This window comes from Barbus barbus (assembly GCF_936440315.1).
Source record: "Barbus barbus genome assembly, chromosome: 27".
Classification (NCBI taxonomy): domain Eukaryota; kingdom Metazoa; phylum Chordata; class Actinopteri; order Cypriniformes; family Cyprinidae; genus Barbus; species Barbus barbus.
In genome coordinates this window covers 30,064,082-30,088,077 of record NC_136755.1, presented here as the reverse complement: position 1 = coordinate 30,088,077, position 23,996 = coordinate 30,064,082, and the positions used below count along the sequence as shown (strand labels likewise).

The 23,996-nt window shown below is 35.9% G+C and overlaps 3 protein-coding genes across 7 annotated transcripts in view; 1 reads left to right on the top strand and 2 right to left on the bottom strand.

Moving 5' to 3' along the window:
- The window catches only part of LOC306847565 (ras/Rap GTPase-activating protein SynGAP-like), a gene marked incomplete at both ends in the record, with an annotated part of 77,718 nt that extends 75,515 nt beyond the window's left edge, over positions 1-2,203 (bottom strand). The window contains one exon of the mRNA XM_079381562.1: positions 2,182-2,203. Within this exon, the coding sequence (XP_079237688.1) occupies positions 2,182-2,203 (22 nt within the window). The remainder of the gene's footprint in view (positions 1-2,181) is intronic.
- A 549-nt stretch (positions 2,204-2,752) lies between these two features.
- On the bottom strand, positions 2,753-13,731 carry LOC306847562 (sodium channel regulatory subunit beta-1-like). Of its 4 annotated transcripts, none has more exons than XM_079381556.1 (7): positions 13,569-13,725; positions 13,241-13,454; positions 11,543-11,709; positions 9,917-10,154; positions 8,391-8,532; positions 6,967-7,047; positions 2,753-3,880 (listed from the first exon to the last, which is right to left on the bottom strand). In XM_079381556.1, the coding sequence occupies exons 2-6, from the start codon at positions 13,287-13,289 to the stop codon at positions 6,981-6,983; spliced, it is 663 nt and encodes a 220-aa protein (XP_079237682.1). In that variant the 5' UTR covers positions 13,290-13,454; positions 13,569-13,725; the 3' UTR covers positions 2,753-3,880; positions 6,967-6,980. The 4 variants fall into 4 exon arrangements, with proteins under 4 accessions (XP_079237682.1, XP_079237684.1, XP_079237683.1 ...); XM_079381558.1 differs by having other exon boundaries at positions 13,241-13,433; positions 13,569-13,708; XM_079381557.1 differs by lacking the exon at positions 2,753-3,880 and adding an exon at positions 5,129-6,887 and having other exon boundaries at positions 13,569-13,731.
- A 774-nt stretch (positions 13,732-14,505) lies between these two features.
- LOC306846810 (zinc finger and BTB domain-containing protein 43-like) lies at positions 14,506-23,082 on the top strand. 2 transcript variants are annotated; one of them, XM_079380434.1, is made up of 4 exons: positions 14,506-14,648; positions 15,009-15,213; positions 18,906-19,545; positions 19,649-23,082. In XM_079380434.1, the coding sequence occupies exons 1-4, from the start codon at positions 14,578-14,580 to the stop codon at positions 20,293-20,295; spliced, it is 1,563 nt and encodes a 520-aa protein (XP_079236560.1). In that variant the 5' UTR covers positions 14,506-14,577; the 3' UTR covers positions 20,296-23,082. The 2 variants fall into 2 exon arrangements, with proteins under 2 accessions (XP_079236560.1, XP_079236561.1); XM_079380435.1 differs by having other exon boundaries at positions 14,638-14,810; positions 19,649-23,066.
- Positions 23,083-23,996: the final 914 nt, after the last annotated feature.

Here is a 23,996-nt window from a genome sequence, read left to right as displayed (position 1 = left end):
AGCAGATCAACACCAGTATTAACTAGCAGATCAACACCAGCATTAACTAGCAGATCAACACCAGACTTAACTAGCAGATCAACACCAGCATTAACTAGCAGATCAACACCAGCATTAACTAGCAGATCAACACCAGCATTAACTAGCAGATCAACATCAGACTTAACTAGCAGATCAACATCAGACTTAACTAGCAGATCAACACCAGACTTAACTAGCAGATCAATACCAGCATTAACTAGCAGATCAACACCAGTATTAACTAGCAGATCAACACCAGTATTAACTAGCAGATCAACACCAGCATTAACTAGCAGATCAATACCAGCATTAACTAGCAGATCAACACCAGTATTAACTAGCAGATCAACACCAGCATTAACTAGCAGATCAACACCAGCATTAACTAGCAGATCAATACCAGCATTAACTAGCAGATCAACACCAGCATTAACTAGCAGATCAACACCAGCATTAACTAGCAGATCAACACCAGACTTAACTAGCAGATCAACACCAGCATTAACTAGCAGATCAACATCAGACTTAACTAGCAGATCAACACCAGACTTAACTAGCAGATCAACATCAGACTTAACTAGCAGATCAACACCAGACTTAACTAGCAGATCAACACCAGACTTAACTAGCAGATCAACACCAGCATTAACTAGCATCAGACTTAACTAGTCAACACAAATCATCCACATAATACTGATGCACAGAAATAAAACTAACATTTACTCAGAATTCACTCAAAACAAAAACCATCAGCAGAATTCATCAGATCTCAATCTTTACTTTACTGTAAAAGAAGATATTTTTTGAAGTTGTAAACAAATAAATAAATATATTTCAGTCGTTCAACTTCACAATTTGAGTTAATTTGATGTGACGATGTTTCTTTATTTGTCATATTTACAATCGTAAAATTGTTTCTACACCATTTTTAAGTGTAAAAAAATGTGTAAAGGAAATTAGCAATTTATGTAATTTTACAACTGTACAATATTTGTTAAATTACATTTAATTATATATATTAATTTTAAAACAAATATTATATATGTATATATATATATGTGTGTGTGTGTGTGTGTGTGTGTGTGTGTGTGTGAAAATTTGCTGTTTATAAAAATTTATATCCAAAAAAATTGTTTTTAGACCATTTTTAATTGTAATAGAAAATGTAAAGGAAATTTACAATTTATGTAATTTTACAATTGTAAAATAATATCTAAATTACATTTATATTAAAGGAATGTGTAAAAGAAATCTGCAATTGATATAAATGCACAACTGTAAAACTAAATTATATTCAATTTTGTATTAAAAATTATATTTGTTACATTGAATTATATGCATGTATTTAAATTAATATATATAGATTAAATATGTATAAATACATGAAATATTTAAAAACAAACAGTAATATATTATAAATATCATTAACTGTAAATGTGTGTAAAATTAACAATGTATATAAATTTACAACTAAAATTGTTTCTACACCATTTATTAAATATTAATGTACAACTGCACATTATATCTAAACTATAGTTTGCATTACACACTGTATTTACATGACATTTAATTGTGTATATTTATTTATAAATATATGATATATATTACATATATGTAATATTTAACTTTGTCAAATTCTCATTTATATAAATTTACAACTAAAATTGTTTGTCATTTATTAAATATTAATGTACAACTTTGTAATATACATTATTCTGTATCTCAAATGTAATATTAAGTGTACAATTTTAAACTGATAAAAACATAAATCTGTTTCTACACAAGGGTAATGCACATCTGTACAATTATATTTTGTAAATAAATTATGACATTTAATTATATACATGTATCAAATGTAAGATAATCAGCTGTGTAAAATGTACCATTTACATAACCGTAATTCTGTTTCTACACCAAATGAAGTGTAAACTAAATTACTGATGTAACTTTATTCCGCGAAACCGAATTAAAGAATGAAGGAACACAAACCGATCCGCGACATTTACCGACATCTCGACCGAACAAACACGACACGAGCCTCAAATCACACAGCCGTTAACGGAGAGCTGTCGGTTCGGATCTATAAATAAACGCGCGGCCCTCGACGCACATCTGCTGTTACCGAGCGCTTCCCGCGGATCACCGGATCGATCGCGTTACCTTGTGAAGACACATAGGACATGATCCTCCGGCTCTGGCCGCGATCAGCTCGCTCCGTGATCCATCACCGCTCCTCCAGCGCGACACGAGCACAATCACGCGACGCGACGCGACGCAACGCCAGCTGCTGTATTGATCCGATCGAAGTGATGCGCCGACCGCTCAAGGCTCGCCGTCACCGGACACGGACGCGCGCACGCAGGCGGGGACGCGCGATCTGGAGCAGAATTCACCATCAGTACCATAGTAAACGAGCGAGTACAGCACTTTACACTGCTACTGCTCAGTCTGACAAGCTTAGATGGGAATATGCAAATCAGCATTATCATATTAAATAGAGTTATAGTTTCTCTCTTTATCACTCCATAAATCAGACAATACTGACAACAGACAGAAACTAATACTTGTTCACCATGTTTCAGGAGTAAAATGTTGTATAAATCAGTGTGAATGACATTTTGAACCAAACTCCTCAGTAAAAACACAGAATATAGACAGAAGTAAAACACAGTTTGGTGATATATATATATATATATAGTCTGATATATGCATGTCCACTGTAGAGGACACCAGGACTTCAAGCATGTTTATTACACTAATTAATACAGAAACAATTATAGCAATATTCCTATGAAATATTATTTTATGAAAATCTTGCTCATTATTACTCACATTATTGCACTTATTTTATTCATTCTATGTTGCTCCAAAAACACATTAATATGCAAATTAGATACAGTTTATAGATACATTGTATATAACGGAAAAACTCGTTTATGGACATTTTACACACATTTTGCATAAAGAGAAATGGTTTTTAAAAACATCTTTCATAACAGTTGAGAATCATCTTCATATAAAGTTTGGTAAAAAAAATAAAATATGAAAATAGATGTGATTCAAACAAAAAGCCCACTGTTTTTGCCTTTTCATGTCTATTCATGTCTTATTTTTTTTAAAAACAGGACTTTACAGAGGACATAGCATAACAAATTAATAAAATATTTTATTTTTCATATTTGTTCTTATGCTCTAAACAATGCAATGACATGACAAAATACTAAATTCACCACACAGTTTTTTCCTGGATACACACACACACACACACACAGTGCGTACATCATTATTAGGCACGTTCATATTCTGATCATATTTGTTTTTCCAAGCACATTTGACCAATTCCAAACCACATCAATCTTAATAAATGTATTTAATCATTAATGGGTGGTATATAATTGTCCGTGAAGGCTGGAAGTGAAAAACTCCTTATATGCAGAATTAGAAGTCAGGTTTTCTTTCACATGAATTGAGCCAAAAAAGAGATTGAACTCAGACTGAAAAGTCAAAAATGATTAAATCCCCGTGAGAAATATTCCAAATACAGAAAGTGCAAAGTGAAGACATGACCATCGGTCAGTGAAATGCTCACTGGGTCAGCGGCATCAGAACAAAACAGCTGGAGAAGAAAAGACACGTTAACTACAGAAGAATGAAGATGAATTAGTGTGAAACCATCAGGAAACATCAGTCTCCAGAAGAACAGTGTATCAGCTTCTCAGAGACTTTGCTTGGGTAAGAAATCCTAAAAATGACCCTCTCTTGACTCTTGAAGGACCAGCACCACATCTTCTTGTACCACCGTTTGAAGAATTGATCTTCCACAATCTGCCGCTCAGTTTCAGTCAATCTCCACTTCACTCTAAAAAAATAAAAATAAAAACTGTAAAAATCAGGCACAATATACTGTATAATTTGAAGGATTTTTCCATATTCATTTTTTACAGGTGTTTTAGCAGTATTTTAAATTTTACACTTCATTGCATCATGTTTTAGAGTTAACAGAAATGTCTGTAAAATCAATGGATAATCAGCTGCTAATACTTTCTGTTATTGTACGGATACATCATTTTAATCATTGATCATAAAAATCATTTTAAATACAAAATACTAATTAAATACAAATTTATATACACACACACACGCATTATATTTATTTATTTTTTATAGACCCATTCAATTCTTTAAAAATGATCATGCAAGTTTTTGTAATGATTATAAATGTTCCGAATTTAAATATTTTATCAGGTAGAAATTAATTTGATTGAATTTTTTTTTTTTATTCTAATCAAGTAAATTCATTATGAAGCCCTCAAGAATATTAGTTATTTAAACTGGAATTATGGAATTTAATTACTATAATTAATGTATAATTACTTTATTTAAATATTATAATATAAACTATAATATTTGTGTGACCCTGGACCACAAAACTGGACAACAAACCAAAAAGGGTCATTTTTTTTAAATTTATATCTGAAGCTGATTAAATAATCTCTCCATTGATGTATGGTTTGTTATGATCGGACAATATTTGGCTGAGATACAACTATTAGAAAATCTGGAATCTGAGGGAGCAAAAAAATCTAAATATTGAGAAAATCTCCTTTAAAGTTGTTCAAATGAAGTTCTTAGCAATGCATATTACTAATCAGAAATGAAGTTTTGATATATTTACGGTAGGAATGGAGGTCATCAAATATAGTTTCTGGCGACGGAGGAGGTTTGAGAGCTTCAGTTTCACTCAGATCCCAATCAACAGAGCGGCTAATTAAAGAGACTCAAAGCACCTCAAACATCCCAGAATCCATCACTCCGTACTCATGATCCACAGAGGATACTTTCTGATTTCAGTGATTTTACATTCAAAGTCATATCGAGAGCAGAGCAAAATAATATCAGGTGATTATCAATATTCACACGGAAACAGCCTTTAGAGAAAAACTGAAGAAACCTGTAATATTTCCAATAAAACTGTGTTTTGTGTTCGATATTCATGCAAAGCCACAAAAATGAGCATCCAATCAAACATAAACATAACATTTGTAGTAAATTTCACAAAGAAACACTGAATTAAAGTCAAGTTTTGAACAAGAACAGCAACAATAATAGAATTCTTCAGCAATATATAGTTTATTCAGAAATATTATTAAATACATTATGTTGACATGTTTGCATCCTTTGTCATGTTCTGTATTTTATGAAACGTGTTTCCACCACAGGATTAAAAAGAAAGAAGGTAATTATGACTTTTTTATATTTGCTATTCTCACGTTGTTTTGTCTTACAATTCTAACTTATTTCTCACAATTGCACGTTTATAATAACAGTATATTTATGCATTAACACTAATCATGCTGTAAAACATTTATTTCATTAACTCTATTTTTATTTTATTAAGAAAGTCAGAATTGCAAGAAAAAGTGAGATAAGTCCAAATTAATAAAACATGCTTCCTGTATTGCCTGAGATTTACGTTTATAAATTAAAAACTCGACAGAATCAAACACAAATGTTTCTTTCAAACGTTAACAATAATAATAAATGTGTTCGTGAACTGAACGTTTTTACAGTATAATGTATGAACTGTTGATCTTTAAGAACTAAATACATCAGTTCATGCAGTCTTATGATTCAGAAATGCTCTTTATTACATCCTAAACCAAGCTTTATCTTTTGGCTCATTTTATTTCATCCTCTGTTATGATTATTTTATGATTGTTTTTATATGCTGTTAATTTAGTCCGAATCAGGTTATGATTATTTTTATATATATAGTTTTCTTAATCATCTGTAACAATAATTTTAAGATTATTCTATATACTATTCATTTTGTATTAAACATCTGTTATTAATATTTTACGATTATTTTTAAATGCTGTTAATTTTATCATCTGTTATGATTATTTATTAATTTGGTATCTATTATTTATTGATTAATTATTTAAAAATACTTAATCAGATTTGATTATTTTTACATGCTTAAATGTGTTACAAATAAAAAAAAACTTGCACCTAAAATAGTTTCTACACCATTTTTAAGTGTAATAAAATGTACAACTGTAAAATTCAATCTAAATGATATTTTTTTATGATAAATTATATTCACATGACGTTTAATTTTATATGTAAAATGTAACAAATATGATCAACGGTGTAAAAGGCACGCTTCCGCTCACAAATGAAAGAGTCCACAGAATTAATTTGAGCTCATTTAATTAGCACATCTCTCTCTCTCCGCACTCCCGCCCACCAGCCCTGCGTTTCCCAGCATTCACTTCTGCGTTTCCCACAGATCCTCATTATATCAGGCGCATCGGACAGAAAGGGCGAGCACATCTGGGGCGAGGAGGATCCTGGCATTGACAGTCTGCATGTGGGCATGCACACAGCGGGACGGGACGAGCGGTCGGGTGTCTTAATGCGTTTACCCACAATGCATTTCACACGTTCAGCGAGTGCTTGCTACATTCAAGAGCTAGAGTTTGATTCTCATATTGCACTTGGATTATACAGCACCTACGAGCTAGGAAGTCTCTCGAGCTGGAGCGATCGAGCAGTTTCCTCTCACGTTCGGCTCATGTAATTGTAGCATTGCATGGCGTTTGGCTCTCAGATGGGCTTGTGTAGTATAGATATATAGATATATAGATATAGACATGGCCTGGAAGTGTGGCAAGATCAACAAAGATTGCTTGCTCTTTACTGATCTCTAGTGCAAAATCAGTGTATCGCGTCTCTATTGGACGGCTGGAGTATGCCGTGGATTGTGAGGGTTTTATCCATGCTTAGCATAGAAAGGTCATGTGGAGGAAGAGGTACAAACGCTCATAAAAACAGAGACAGTGACAGTAGCGTCACGGGGAAACCTGCGGACAGGAAAGAAGAGAGCGGTTGGAAAGAGAAACCAGGGGAAACAGGACTAGTTAGGACTGCTAGTTAACTCACCTGTGCTCGTTAACTCATTCTGCTAGCTGCTCGCCGGCGCAGTTGTCTTTGCTCTCGGACGCGATCGCCAGATACTCCGCACTGCGACACACAACAAACACTTCCTGAAGGACCACACATCGCAAGAGCGCTTCAACATATTTCAGTCTTATTGAGATGCTATTGTGGTTTTAAACAAATATTATTATTTTAGTCATTTCGTTCTGTTTTTGTCATTTTAGTAGTTTTTGTTTATTTTAGCTTTATTTCAGTTTTAGTTTCAGATATTTTAGTGCATCAAGATTAAATAAAAACGAGAAACGGTGCCGTCGCAACCACTTGAAACTTTTGTTTTGTTTGAAGTTATAATAATTATTTATTTTTAGTAAACTCTTACTTTTGATCCCGTACAACTTAATTTAATAATTATTATAGTTATTACTGAATATCGAGAAACCATCTCCACTGAACAATAATTTAAATCAGTTGAATTCAATTCAATTTTTACATTCTCCACTTTATTTGAATTAAAGTTAATCATTTTGTCGTGTTTTTGTCATTTTTAGAAGTTTATTTTACACGTCTATAACATTTCTAGATATTTTAGTAAATAAAGCAAAACTAAATGAAACAGAAATATTGATTGGCAACTAACTGAAATTAAGTTTTATATTTTATTTCACTTTATATTAGGTCATAAAAATATGAGTTTTAATAACAAATAATGAGTGAACAATACTTTGAGCTGTAAATTTGAATTTAATAATTAGATATAGTCAAGATAATGAGTGAACAATACCTTCAGTCCTGTGAAATGTAAGTATTTAATAATAATTTGATGATTTTCTTTTGTTCAAATACGTCTGGTTTTATTTTTAGATTTTGACAAATAACATGGACGTGATTTGAGGTTGAAAGCGTATCTTTAGTCAAAGCGTATATCTTATGTCATTGAGGTACTTACCATTTTTATTCATATTTTGAATACATTTTTATCATCATATTTTCCATTTTTATTTTAATCGTAGTTAAAGTTTTTGGCATATTTTTGTCTTTTAAATTATATATATTATATGTGTCTATGTATATAATTTTAAATGTTTGATTTTTTCAGATTTAGTTGACCCTAAAAAGGGCAAAACCATAAAGAGACATCAGAAAATTACTTTATTGCTATTTTCCATCTTATCGGAACTCAAATAATACAACTTCATGATTTTTTGTCCAAATCTTGACTCTTATATTTGATTTTAATGTTTGTAAGAATGGAGGAACAGTCAATACATCTAAAGCAGGAAATAAGACCTACACTTTCACAGCTTCTCAAATGTTTGTCCACCAGGATAGGGTTAAACTAAATGACAATGTTGCCTTGGCCACTGGCTGAAATACAAGGTTTCTAATATTTTATTTGAGTGAGTTTGTGTGAGAGGTGTGTTACTGACGCGCTGGCTCTGAGCGCCTCCTCCCCGGCCGCGGCGATCTTCCTGTAGCAGTAGATCATCTCCACCAGGAGCCAGAGCTGCAGGCCGATGATGGACACGTACATCATGACCTCCGACACGATGGACGCCGTGCTGCGCGTGGCTGCAAGGAAACACACACACACTCTCACTCATTCCGTCTAATCAAGACACTTCCCACACTTCCCCAGCTAAAGTACTCATTTTGTTCGTTTCTTCTGAAGACAGACAAACATACAGACTGATCAAAGCCAAAATATTAAATGCAATGGATGAATATTGACTGAGTAATGCACTATTGTGTAGAGGAGGGTCAAAATCACATTTTTTCATCTGAGCTTGGGAGACAAATTACAGGAGGATAGAGATGGCAGCATGGTAATGTTATTTTTACACAGAGATTAGTCAAATCTGTTGACTTTAGCAATCTGTGCTGCATTATGTGCCAGTGCTGACACTTCAAAAATGAAGAAAAAGTGCTTTTTGGCTTTCCCCCCCCAAAGTATGCATGGCTGTAACTGAAGTAGTGTCTTAAAAGATATCATAATATCCTTTTAGATTTTGATTCTTAAATGTTTTTAAGGCCCTTTATGGTTTATTTCCAGAGATGTGAGGATCTCAACGTGGCTCAGTTGTACACATCTTCAGTGGTGGAAAACCAAACGTGGGTCACTTTGCATACAGATCATATTTATTGTATTTAAAGAGGAACGTTTGAAGAATAAATCATGTTGAAACTAGTATCAAAACAAATGCATAAATCATACCTGCTTGAGTGAGAAAAATATTACTTTCCCAAAGTCTGCATAGCTGTAACTCTAGAAGTATTATAGATATCTCAATATGATTTTAGATTCTAATTATTCATAAATGTTTTCTTTGGTGTCATTTCCAGAGATACTGGCATCTCATTACGGCTCCATTTGCTAGTTGTTGAATTTTTCCCATTTTTAATGGTTAAAAACCAAATGTGGGTTACTTTGCATTCAGCAAATATTTACTGTAATTAAAGACGAATGCCTGAAGAACAAATCATGTTAAAACTAGAAATGTATCTCATTTCCCTCTATCAAAAAAAGTGCATAGAACACACCTATCTGAGTGACAAAAATACTCTTTAGCCAAAATGTGCATGACTGTAACTCATATAATATTATATATATCTCGATATCCTTTAAGATTATGGTTCTTCATAAACTTTTCTTCTGCTGTCTCCATTGTTAAGTCCCTAAGTGGTTCAGTTCCAGAGATATGAGGATCCCAATGTGGCTCCATGTGCAAATTTGACCCAAAAACCAAATGCACTTTGCATACAGCTGATGCAAGGAATGTTTCATATTTTGGCCATTCATTTATGAACTTCTTTCACCAGAAAAAATATCAAAATCAAACTTTTTAGACCTCTGGTTGAGTTGAGACAGAATGATTCATTTGTAAAACAACGGCATCAGCCAGAAGTCATGCATGATAGTGATTTAATGTAAGGCAGATGTCAGATGTTCCCGTACCTTTGGCCACGACGGTGAGCAGCACATCTTTGTTGACGATGGTGGTGAACTCGTAGTGCTCGTAGCTGAGCACGCGGTTGATGACGCAGCGGTAGACGCCGGAGTCGTTGAAGGTGATGTTGAGGAGGTCCACAGACGCGTCCTGAAGGTCAAAGGTGTTCTTGCTGCCGTGCCACGCCATGCGGTCCTGAAAGCGCTCGTCGATGATCCGGGACGCCTCGCCGTCGTAGGTATAAATCTGTCCAGGAGACACGACAGAGCTTAGCAGAAGCTCCACAGACCTGGCCTGCTCGCTCTCTACTGAAGACGGCCGTCAAGCTTCATCAAGGACGCGTTTTATCTTTTTATTTCAATCAAATGCTTGTTTATTTATTTAGTTAGTTACCCATTTAAATCAATCTTCACATATTTATTTTACCCAATATTTTATTTTAATTATTAAATGCATTTATTTCATTAATGATTTATTGACTTAATTCAATCAAATGCTTGTTTATTTATTTAGTAATTTATTTATTTTAATAATTTTTATTAACATCAAATTTCAATTTTAATCAACATTTTGATTTAACATGCATTTTAGTCATGTTTTATTCACTTATTTTAATCTAACGCTTTAGTTTATTTTAGTCATTCATTTATTGTTTATTATTTACATAATTTTAATCAATGTATTAATTAAATATATTTATTTGACTAATGTTTTATTTATTTTAAACTTTTGCTTCGTATTCTTTATTTACATCAAATTTCATTTTAGTCAACATTTTAATTTAATGTATTTTACTAATGTTTTAATTATTTAAATCTAATGCTTTTGTTTATTTAGTCATTCATTTATTATTTACATTAAACTTAATTTATTGTCATCAATTTATTTATTTTAATCAAATATTATATTACGAATTAGTATTTTATTTGAATCAATATTTTAACTAAATGTATTTATTTGAACAATTGTTTATTTTGATCAAATGCTTTTATTTGTTTATTTAGTCACTCATTTTTTATTTATTCAGAACAAATTTTATTTTTATCTATTTATTTATTTTGAGTTTTATTTATTTTAATCAAATGCTTTTGTTTGTTTAGTGATTCATTAAAATGTTATTTTTGTAATCGATTTATTTATTTTTAATTACATTTATTAAATTACTATGCATTAATTTAAATCACTTTCTACTGAAACGTCTCATAAACTCAGCAGTCCATACGACTCATGTTCTGTGTTTCAAGAACAGACCCAAATCTGAACATGGCCATAATGACTTTAATTAGCATCTGTTCCTGCATAAAGCATCACATGACCTCAGAATATAGAACACGAGTCACATGATCTGCTGTTATAATGTGAAGAGTTCAGACGGCTGATATATTCTTCTAAAATGAGCATTTTTATCAGGCTCCTATGTTTATGCACAGTTATTTTGCTTTAAATGCATAGAAAAGGAGTAAAATAGAGTAAAATAACAAAACCTAAACAGAGGAGCCTGCTAAAAATCCTCGTTTTAGAAGAACATTTTAGACGGCTTTTGCATCTGAACTCTTCAAGTGTTTCTGGAGCTTGAGCGTGTTCATTCTGAGGATCCTGAGCGTCTGGTTTAGTGCTTCTGCGTCAGAACTCACGTGCATGAAGTCTTCTTCTCCTCGCGCCTTGAACATCCAGTCGACGATGGCCGTGGCCTCCACCTCTCCTCGCTTCTTACAGGAGATGCATCCCAGCTTGAATTGCCCTCCGGCCACGGCCTCCGTGTCTGAATCCACCTCGGCACAGGCGCCGCTGCACAGGGACACTGCGGAGCACAGGCTATTATAACACCATCATCAAACTCAACACCTGTTCAAAAACACTAAATATACAGTGTTTCTAATGCGCTTCATCCTTGCGTTCTTTTCTACTCATTATAGCACTGTACTGTATTTAGGGATGTAACGGTATGAAAATTTCTTATCACGATTATAGTGACCAAAACATTTCAGCCTTTAAATAAAGAAAAGGGTTAAGTCAAAATGATAACTGATTAATAAATGAATATATGTATTTTATCTGCTCCATAATTAATTCTATATAGCTTATCTGAATGGTTTAAGTGTTGAATCCACATAAGCTTGTTTTTCATCAGCCGGTCAGGATTTACAGCAGGGCTTGCAGATTTGGTCTGTTTTTGTCCAGACAGAACTGCACACAGACTGAAGGTAAATACGTCTCTGTACATCCACTCTCTGACAGCAGGTGGCGCTGATGGAGCAGCTGAATTACAGACTCTGTGGACAATGCAGTATTGTGATTTAAGAGCACTTCCTTTAGGAGTGAACTACACGGATCGAAGATGAAAACAAAAAGCCATTGAATTGTTTCTGAAGACAGTCGGACCTTCAGAGGTACATTCATATACTCATATGCATAATTCCCTCAGCACGCTTTAAAGACCTCCAGCTCTTCCTCCCTGTCTTCACTCAGAACTAAACTACTCTGCTGCTGTGACTGTTACTCTGCTTTATGCTGGACACTATTTATTTATCCTGAGTTGTTCAAATCGTGGTAATCCAATACGGTTTTAATGATAATTAAAATAGGAAACGGTAATACTAACCGTGGGGAATTTTATCATGATTTATCGTCAATCGTTACATCCCTAACATCTATTCATTTATTAAGCAAGTTTTTTTTCTTGTGTAATTATTTATCAAATCATGATTTATTTTAAATAAAAGCAGTTGGTTATTTACTTTGATCAACTAATTCATTTTAATCAAATGTATTAATTATTTTACTACTAAATAAATAATTGCATTTTAATCAAAAATATTTATGTTTTGTTTATTTAGTTTCTATGTTATATCATTGCATTATTTATTTACTCACTATAGCACTGTATTTTTTATGCTTATTTATTTAATCAATTTATTTACCTAAAACACATTTATTTATTTGCATCATGTTTTATTTATTTCAAGTAATTTATTTTTTCAGTATCGACAACAAAAAGCTATTTTCATCATATCTATAAATTAATTTAAAACATTATTTTAATTAAATTTATTTTAATCATGTTTTTTCTTTAGTTTCTATTATTTGATCAAATTTATTTATATGCATTGTTGTATTTATTTATTTAAATCAAATGTTTTGTTTAAATATTTCGCTTTTTAAATGTATTTTTTAAATAATTTGTTAATTTAAATAAATTTTTACTTATTTTAATCAATTTTTTAAAATGATTTTCCATTGTAATCTAATTTATTTAGTTAGTTAGTTAATCCCGTTCTTGATTAGCTAATTATTTAGTGATGTATCGGAGTGTTTCTCGGGTTGGTTCTCACCGGAGAGCGCGCAGAGCACACACAGGAGCAGCAGACGCCTCATCCTCATCCTCTCAGATCAACTCGGTCTCTGTGTGTTCTCTAGAGCTGGATCCTCATGCTCCTCTCAGGAGATCTGCAGGAGAGGCATCTGAGGCCTTCTGCTTTAGAAACAGGTTCCAGCCAAGGGCCCCGATTCTCTGCTTTACTGACTCTTTCAAATCAAATCAAGGACCTGAGATCAACAGCAGCTCTGTTTAGATCATCTGCGCATCTTTGGCATCAATTAACATCTAAATAAAGCGCTCATATTCATATATTCATACGCAGCGCATCATGCAGACTGTACCTTGCCTCCGCGGTAGACTCCTCAAGCATCAGACTGGCGCGTGCGGTCGGTAAACGGAGATCTGTCGGTGTTTAACGCCATTCTGCCCGGTTCTGGGCGACTGATGCATTGCGGTAAAAACCCCGGGCCGCGCGCGCAACGCAACCGAACGCGCGGTGACGTCACGACGCTACCGGCAGGCGCGGCCCCTTGCATTGAAAAATATAATGATTTAAATGAGATTAATGATCGTTAACTATAATAAATGGCGTGGTTTTCCGTTTCATAACACATCAAATTAATGAGCGCGTGCTTCAGAAGGAATATCATTTTCATTTTGAGCATCTGTATATAATGTGTATTTATTTAATCAGGGGTCATGCACATTAATAACACATTAAATAATTGTAAAATGTGCCAGATTTAGCCACAATGGCTTGTTTTCATCTGTAGCACCTTGGCAGCTGTTTGGAAAAATAAAATAAAATACATGTTGTTTAAATTTTAGTTAATTGGCATTATATTAATAATCTATTTATGGTTAATCAAGGTTGTGAATTTTTAAAATTATTTTTTATTTTTGCATGGCCTAAATTGCAACAACAACAACAAAACCTTACAGCGAACAAGAATAAGTGAAGGAATTCAGAGAGACAAACACAAACATTTAAAAAATACTTTGATTTATCAAATATAAACACTTTAAATACATTTTGTTTAATAATTACTTAATAATGCAGATTTTTATGGGAGGATGTTTGTGATTTCAGTCAGACAGCAAGCGGCGCACGCGGACCGCAAATCAGCTCATGAATATTAATGACGCACGCACAACGTCCCTGTGGCGTACCCTAATTAATATGCATGACCCCGGCCTTCCGCTGCTGCATTGACTCACATATTCTATTCTATTCTGTTTTATTCTATAATAAAACAGACGGATGCGCCGCGCCCTTTTGAATTAATTTATGAGAACACTAGAATTACAACTTTATAAATTACATAGTCTATGTCTATGACTGTATATTAGATGAGGGGCGGGTCTTCGGCAAGGGGGCGTGTCTCTCTCTGTTCCGCAGAGCTCCATCGCAGTGAACGCAGGTGAGATTAAAAACACTTTCATATTTCATTTCGCTAAACTGATCAGATCAGCAGATCATAATCCACACATCGGATCGATAAACACACATCCGGGCATTACAGCCAGGGTTATGATGTGTGGATGGTGACTCGTGTTGGACCGGATCTTCGCCGCATGTTGATGTAAACACACATGATCATAAGCGCTTATGAGTGTTATTATAGCCTGTTATGATATGCTCGGTCGACCCGGTGAAGCGGATCTGATCTGCGGGCCTGAAGCCGAGTAACGGCGGAGGAAGCGCGTTTTGTGTGACGGATTGACCGGAGCGGTTGTGTGTGATTATATACCCGTGATATCGGGTGTTTTCTCCCCGGCAGGATGGAGCAGCTCGTCGGCCGCAGCGCTCCGCCAGGCCCGGTGCTGCAGGTGTGTTTCCCCAGCGCCCGCGCGTCTGTTCTGGAGAATCTGAACCGGCAGCGCGAGGAGGGTCAGCTGTGTGACCTGTCCATTCAGGTGCAAGGTCAGGTGTTCCGCGCGCACCGGTGTGTGCTGGCCGCGTCATCACCGTATTTCCACGACCAGGTGAGTGTGGAACCTATTTCACACCGAATTCACACAACATATAATCCGAAACCGGAGTAAATGCCCTCATCTGCATATTTATGACGGTTTGGTTTCGGCGGTTTGATTTTGAATTTGATTGACAGCTTGTTGCCGCGATAAAACTTTAGAATAGCTAACACTTATTCACTATTAACTACGACTTTTCCCTCAATAGATATCTGATTTTCTGTTTATTAATAGTTAGTACCGTAGTTGTTAAGTTTAGGTATTGTAGGATTAGGGATGTAGAATAAGACATTAATATGTGCTTAATTAGCACTAATAAATAGCTAATATTCTAGTAATATGCACGCTAATAAGCAACTAGTTAAGAGATCCTCAAATAAAGTCTTACCAAATCCGCTGTAGTTTTCCAAAACAGGGATGGGCGATACCGATACCACCTATTTTGTTTTCGATACCGATACTTTTTAAAGGCCAGTATAGTCGATATCGATACTTCTAAACTATTAGAATTATTAAATTGTTAAATTACTGAGTAAAATGGGTAATGGACCCTTTTCACAAGACTGTGACGCGTTTAACAGTTCGTTAAGCTTCGTAAATTTTGTTATATTAAAAAAAAAATTTTTTTTTAAATGTATGTACATTTTATAACACTATATGTTTTATTATATCACCTTTGCATCAAATGACAAAAAAAAAACTAGTTAATGCTAATGTATTGTCACTCCACCGGCAGGGACACCGGCAAGGGATAGAAGTATCGCTTTTTATTTGAGTTTTTTCATTTATATGTTTAGTATTGAAATGTTGTTACATGCATGTGTCAATTTCTTTATTTTCTTAATTATGTGGGTATATAGTATTTATAGAGTTGTAACTTTTAGTTTTAGTTACTTTTTCTTTTTTGTAAGTCGCTTTGGACAAAAGCGTCTGCTAAATGACTAAAGTAAGTAAGTAATGCGAGGGTGTTTATAATGCAGCGGTAAATTTAACCGTTAAATAACATTGTGACTGGCAATATCAGTCTCTCTCAATTCTTTTCCTTTTTATTTTTTTTGAAAGTGAAAACGCTATCAGGGAATTTTCTTTTGCTATTTAAGCAAATGGAAATGCAAAAAAGTAGTTAATGCAACTATTAAGACGTAAATGTAATTGCACAAACGTTAGGTTACAATTTCAATTTGTTTATTGTGAAATAACTCACATATGTTTTTTTCTGTCCTCTGATAAGCATTGTTCAGGGCTGCCATGCCCAATAGCATCAATGCTTTCAGAAGTAAGTGAACGCTGTCGGTGATTGATTCATTCTGCCTTGTAACATTTGTGTGCTTTCAGATGAACATGAAAATAGTTCTTTCCTGCACAATTAATCGCTAAGTTAAGTTATTCGTCCAACTCAATGCATATGCATAACATTTTTTTGTCAAATAAACAAAATCACTGGCAAATAAAACACACCTTAGTATCAATGTTTTTTTTTTAGTATCGATAATCACATCAGTATCGATATATCGATACGAACATAGTCCAAAACTATTTCTCATGACAACCTTTGAAAAATAAATACAAAGTGTTTAAGATTCTGCGACTGTACGAACAGTATAAATATGAATCAAAGCTGACATTGATAATGACTGGATGTCTGTTTCTAAGCAATACATCGTACAACTTCTGCAGTATAATAAAGACTTTAACAGCTACGATGACCGGAAGTAAGCTGTTACACCTATAGATATCTATACGTACATTCCTCATTTCTACTGGCCGCTATACGCAAGCCGTCGCCGTATTGTAAAGGTCAACTTGACGTCATTCACTATAGTAACCGATGATTATTCGAAGACGCCACAATCCTGCACCGCTGATGGTCTGCGAACCCATAGTATGGGGAATGACGTCAAATCGACCGTTCCAAGATGGCGGATGCATCTACGTGCTTGGAGCTGTCGAATGGGGCATCTATACGTATCTTTGGTTACACCGCCATAGCCAAGAACGAAAAAATCACTAAGCATCCGTAAACAAGACAGTGCAACGCGTATTCAGTCATTTATTGAAGTATGACGAGGAGGATGTTTAGGCAATACTTGCATTGTTTGCTTCACATCATCTCTAGTCTCAGTGCTACCTGAGATGGTTTTACTATAATAGCAGACATAGCTTTGTACAAACGGAAATATTGTTCAAATCCGTTTCATTTTAAAACATATCAACACAGATTAAATATGACTAATGGTAGAATCGCATACTGATGCAATTACAATGTAAAACGTAGCATTTATCAACCTAATCTGTCACGTTGTAACGACCACAGCAAACTGTTCTCCCATAGTAGACGATTACAAATCAGTGTTGACGCTAACACTACAGATTGTGTGAATGTGGCACTATAATGCTATAGAGTATATTTATAGTTAAGGTTATTTACAACTCCATTGTGTAAGAAAACCTAAATGTTTAAAGGTTGGTGGTTTTGTTTGAATTCCTACAATTTGATTCATACAAAAACATAAGATTCTTAGGAGAAATATACATTACAGTGCCTAAATATAGGCCCAACCGTCATTAGCGGAATAAAAACATATGAGTGAGATCGTACGACATTAAACATCTTACCTTTGTTGATTTAAGACAAGTTGGCGTTTTCCCTAAAAAGTTATTTACAATGATTTTCAGTAACAATTTCAGGAATTCAAATACTTAATCTTTGTCTCTACAACAGTTTTCAGGAAAAAAAGACAAGAACATTCTGAAAGAAATGTTTTCTTAACTTTATTCTTAAGGTGAGACACTAAAGGCAAACCCATTGTTTTCACACTCCCTTGTTTTTTGTGATTTTGGTCTATTTTGCTTTCATAACACATCTCTTCTTTCAGACTAGTGGAGAGAAAACATGTAAAAAACACATCAAAGTGTTTACTTTATTGCACTTTGGCCTGGTTTCACAGACAGGGCTTAGACTAAACCAGGATTAGGCCATAGTTCAATTAGGACATTTAGGTCATTTTTATGAATGTGCCTTAGAAAAAACATTACCGGTGTCCCTCTAGAGGAAAAATAATGCCATTGATATATTATAAGATCAATCAGTGCAAGTGTCTCTCAGTTGAAACAGCTCAGACTTACATTAAAGTCTGGGACTAGGCTTAAACCTCGTCTGTGAAACCAAGGGTAAATGTATTTGTCTGTACTCTGTACATTTTAATTCCAATCCATATCTTTAAAGAGTTTTTTTCTCTTACAAACACCAAACTTTACAGTTTTATTCCTCTCTGTATTCTGAAGGTTTGTTCATATTTCATTCACACTGAGTAATACAACATTTTACTCCTAAAAACATGGTGAAAATGTGTTTGTTTGTTTGTTTCAACTCCAATTATATTCAAGATTTCTGTTCTGGAAATATATGCAAATGAATGCATATGCAAGTAGTTAATGTCTTATTTGCACATTTAAACATAACATTTCAGAAAACTCAAAATACAAAATTGTTTTATTGTATTGTGCCGGGTAAGTATAGTGATATCTGTCAGTTAAAATGTTTACTCCATTGATCTGTAGTGTCTTGCCTGTTTTGTGAATCTGGCTCCTGCTTACTTAGCAACAGAAAAGCACAGTATGTTACAGCACACATTACAGTCCTGCATGGACAAATGCCGTAGCTCTAACTGGAGCGGCTCTGAACACTGCGGTTCTGTTGCCAGGTTCTGCTGAAGAACGTCACCACGGTGTCACTTCCCTCCGTCATGGACCCTCTGGCCTTCGAGAGCGTGTTAAACTCGGCCTACACGGGTCAGCTCAGCATTGTGCGTGACGACATCATCAACTACGTCACGGTGGCCAGCTTCCTGCAGATGTGGCACATCGTGGACAAGTGCACGGACATCCTGAAGAGGTCGCGACCTTTGGTCCAGCTCAGTCCCGGCGGGGCGACGTCCTCCAGTCACCAGTCGCCCAGCAGCTCCGACTGCTGCTTCGCCGATCCGGAGGATGGGGAGCGAGCAGCGGGCGAACAAACTCTGGAAAAACGATCGCAAAGCGCACTACCGCCTCTGGCCACATGGAGGCGTCCGAATCAAAGCAGGTGGAGCAGAAGCAGCCTGACGTTCCCCGTCCGAACGGAGCCTGAATGCAGCCCGAATACGGGAGACGAAGGTTTCCACACATTCCCTGTCGCGCCTTTGCCATCCATTGAAACTTCGGACTTCACAAGGCACCGAATCCGCGCTCGCCTCCGAGGAGCGAAGGAAGACGAGGAGCAGAGGAAGATGGAAGCGGATGAAGGAGTCGGAGAACCGCTGGATGAGGACAAAGTGAGGGTGAAGTGTGAGGAGCACCAGGCCGGTGAGTGGAGCTTCTTCATCACTGCAGTTTAGCACCCGTCCACCAGGGGGAAACGTGGAGAACCAACGTTTTTGACTTGTTGTCTGCTCTTGTCTTCTCTCAGGAGCCGTCGAGTCGGACGGACGTCTCAGAGAGAGCGAGATGGAGCAGGAGACGGACGCAGTGTGGAACCAGTGGACTTTGTCAGACGCCAAGCTGCTAGACGAAGACGAGGAGAACGAAACGGACGTCGCGTTCGAGACCTACGACGAAATCGAGAAGGCCACAGGGCAGATTTCCCAGCGTCCCTTGCCGCCGCCGTCCGACCAGTTGGCGCCAGGAACGTCCGAGCTTTCCTGGGTCTCGCAGTCGTCCTCGTCCTCCCCGTGCTCTCCTCTCTCTGCGACGCCCAAAGTCCACTTCTGTCACTGCGGCAAAGCGTACACGCTGAAGAGCATGCGGGACCGACACGTGAAAATGCAACACCTGAACCTGCGTCCGTTCGCCTGCCCCGTCTGCTCCAAGAGCTTCAAGATGAAGCACCACCTGACCAAACACGTCAAGACGCACGGAGGCCTGCGTCCCTACGAGTGCGCGCTCTGCGGCAAGAAGATCGTCTGGAGAGACAGTTTCCTCAAGCATCAGGCTCGCTGCCAGGGAACGACAACAACGACGACGTCTGGCTGTCAAAATGACGACGCAGATGCACCTGGACAAGTGAAGGTGGAACAGGATGATTATTCATTACAGGAAGAGGAAATACACTCTTAAAAGTGAACGTTCTGAAAGAGGTTTTTGCGTTGAATGCCAAAGAAATGCCATTCCTTTCAGTCAACAGTTCTTAAAAGAACAACTTTTTTCCACTTTAATGGGTCCATGGAGATTAAAGTTTCTTAATGGAAATATTGGCACCAATAACCTTTATTTTAAGAGTGTAGACAGACATTTGCTGTGAACAAAGGAAACAGTGGACATCAGTGTTTGTTTATCTACCAATACATTACTGGAAAAGGAAAAGTTCCAAACAAGGTTTTTGCATTAAATGCCAAAGGAATGGCATTCCTTTCAGTCAGCAGTTCTTAAAACAACCAACTTTTTTCCACTATAAAGAACCATTTGTGCAATTGAAAGGTTCCATGGATGTTAAAGGTTCTTTGTGGAACCATCAATGCCAATAAAGAACATTTATTTTTAAAAAGTTCACACATACCCCTTTTCCACCATCATGAATCGGGTGCAAGTTCAGAGCCAGTGCTATTACTGGTCTGGAGTTTGTTCGACTGGCGAGCCTTCTAAGAACCAGTTTGCCTTTCCACTGGCTAGAGAGCCACCACAGAGCCAGGTCTTATGTCACTGAATACATCATCTGAATACGTTTCATTTCCCCTAGCAGTGCCAAACACAACGGGATTGTTGGGGATGCATCGGCACCGGGCAGAGCGATCGGCACGCAATACAGAGGCGCTGCGGGAACGATCCAAAAGCATAAATAGCCGTCTGCCTTCCAGCCGCTCCTGCAGCGCACCGGTGCCCGGCGCCATCCCGAACAAGCCTAAACACCATCAACAATGGTGGACGTTGCGTTGCTATTGATGTTCATGGCTTTAAGAACCTACATCGGCTACATCCAAACACAGCGAATCCAACATGTTCATGTTTAGCTGTTATTTCAAATATGGCGGTCAAAAGTATTTTGTTGGTCACAGTAACCCCGCCCCCCGCCCCTGACACAAGTGGGTCTTACTTCTAGCCCAGCAATGTTTTGGTGCTACTTATGAACCACTTATCCTGGTTCGGAGCTGGTGCTTTGGGTGTCGAAAGACAGCACTCAAACTGCGTTGGTGGAAAAGGGGTAAGGTACCACGCTTAAATATAAAAGTTCCAAATGAGGGTTCCACAAAGAACCTTTCAGTGATCAGTTCTTAAAACAACCATTTTTCTTAATGTGGATGTTGAAGGTTCTTTCTACTATGAAGAACCTTTAATGGTTCCATGGATGTTGAAGTTTCTTAATTGGCACCAATAAACCTTTATTTTAAGAGTGTAGACAGACATTTTCTGTGAACAAAGGAAACAATGGAGAACAGTATTCGTTTATCTACTAATTAATTATTGGAAGAGGAAATATGCACTCTTTAAAATTAAAAGCTCCAAAACAAGGTTTTTGCATTGATTGCCATTGAAGGAGCATTTTTGGTTGCCCAAAGAACCTTTCCATTTTTTTTCTTAGTGTGGACAACATTTTATTAATCTATACGAACTGTTTCTGCTGTAATGAACCTCTTATCCAATGGAAAGGTTCCATGGATGTTAAAAGTTCTTCTTGGGACCATCGATGCCAATAAAACCTTTAATTCTAAGAATTTATCCAACCTTTTCCAAAATAAAGTTCAATGGATTTTTAAGTTCTTAGTGGAACATTTGGCCCCAATAAAGAACCTTTATTTTTAAGAAATCACTCTTAAAAATAAAGGTTCCAAAAGAGCTTTCCCCAAAGAACTATGTTTTCTTAGTGTGAAGAACATTTGAATAATCTAAAGAACCATTTTCCATTTTAAAGTACCTGGTTCTATGGATGTTTAAGGTTCTTAAATGGAACAATTGGTCCCAATAAAGAACACTTTAGAGGTTCCAGAAAGTTTTCTTTTGTTTTTTTTGCATTGAATGCCATTGAAGAACCATCTTTTTTTTAGTGTGAAGAACATTTTAATAATGAACTTTTTTCCACTATGAAGAATCTTAATTGGTTCCATGGACGTTGAAGGTTCTAATTTGAACCATTGGTGCTAATAAATAACCTTTATTTTAAGAGTGTAGACAGACAATAGCCATGAACAAAACAGAAAGGAAACCGTGGAGATTATTGTTCGTTTATCTACTAATTCATTACAGCAAGAGGAAATACACTCTTTAAACGTAAAAGTTCCAAAAGAGCTTTTAGCACTCAATTTCTTATAAGAACCATTTTTGGTTTCCCAAACAATGTTACATTTTAATAATCGAAATACCTTTTCCACTGTAAAGAACCTCTTAGCCAATGGAAAGGTTCCGTGGATGTTAAAGGTTCTTCTTGGAACCATTGATGCCAATAAAACCCTTTTTCCAATATAAAGAACCTGTAGTGTTTCAATGGACGGTTAAGTTCTTCATGGAACATTTGGGCCCTAATAAAGAACCTTTATTTTTAAGAGTAGACGGACGTCGCCGTGAGCAGAGATCAGTGTTCTGTTTATCTACTAGTGTTCCACATATGTAGCAGATCTGAATATATTCTAGAAGCACTGTTTTAGAAAATAAAACTTAGTTGTTTGGTGTGTGTTCCAGAGGTGTTTAGCTGTTTAAAGTGTTTATTTACACACACGGATGTGCAGAGGCTGGTTAACCCTCCTTAACTCACCCGTTAAAGTCTGTTGCATTAGTTTGATGTTATCAGCGCAGCTCAGACTGACTTGTGTGTTAGATACTGAACACCACTAGACTGTACATAATAATGATAATAATGCAGTGTGGGTTTTATATTGTCAATAAAGGCATTTTATTAAAATCTGTTGCAGTGTGAAAACTTCAGGGGATGTTTATTTCATTTATAATTCGGTAACACTTTACAATAAGGTCCAATTAGTTAATGCATGAACTAAAATTAACTAACAATGCCTAATAATTTTGTTCATGTTTGTTTTTACTGTGCATTTAGCTAAATAATGTTAAATTCAAAAGTTGCTTCTGTTAATATTAGCTAAGATTATTAAATGCTTTAGCAGTATTTTCTTTGTTAGTTCATGTTATTGTAAAGTGTTACCATTTAAAGTGTATATATCCACATTAAGTGTAATTCATTTGAACACTTCTCTGTGAAATACCCAATATAAACAGAATCTGGATGTAATAACTGAAACCAAATCAACAAATATGAGTTCATTTAAATGAAAGCAACACAACATGACATTTAGAGCTCACAAATAACATTGATCAATATTTATGAGCAAAACTTATACTCGGTGTGCTTGAACTTACGGTTCACTTCAATAGTTCTGCGGAGTGACAAATGAAGTTATAAAAGTACAAATATTCCATATAGTCTCACAAAAATAATCATAGAATTTGCAAAATACTGTAAAATAGACTACATGTCCACTACCCAGAGACAGCTGTGCAATAATTATATATACATGAATATTTATTAGAATGCATAGTGTCCAATAATAAGTATACACTAAAATTAGTAACATGTTTTGAGCATATTCTTGATACATTGCCCAGAATCGTTTGATCATTAAACTACTAAAACATCACTGCAGAGGTATTTCTGTTCAAACGGCGTTTCTGTAGCCGAACGGCCAATAACAGCAAATCCCCATGAGATCGACATCTTTACATGAATGCCATTTGAGCACATGATCTGCTACAGGAACTACAGAGGCACTCATGAGTCGAGATCGAGACGGTCATCTTCTGAACCCGGAGGAATCATG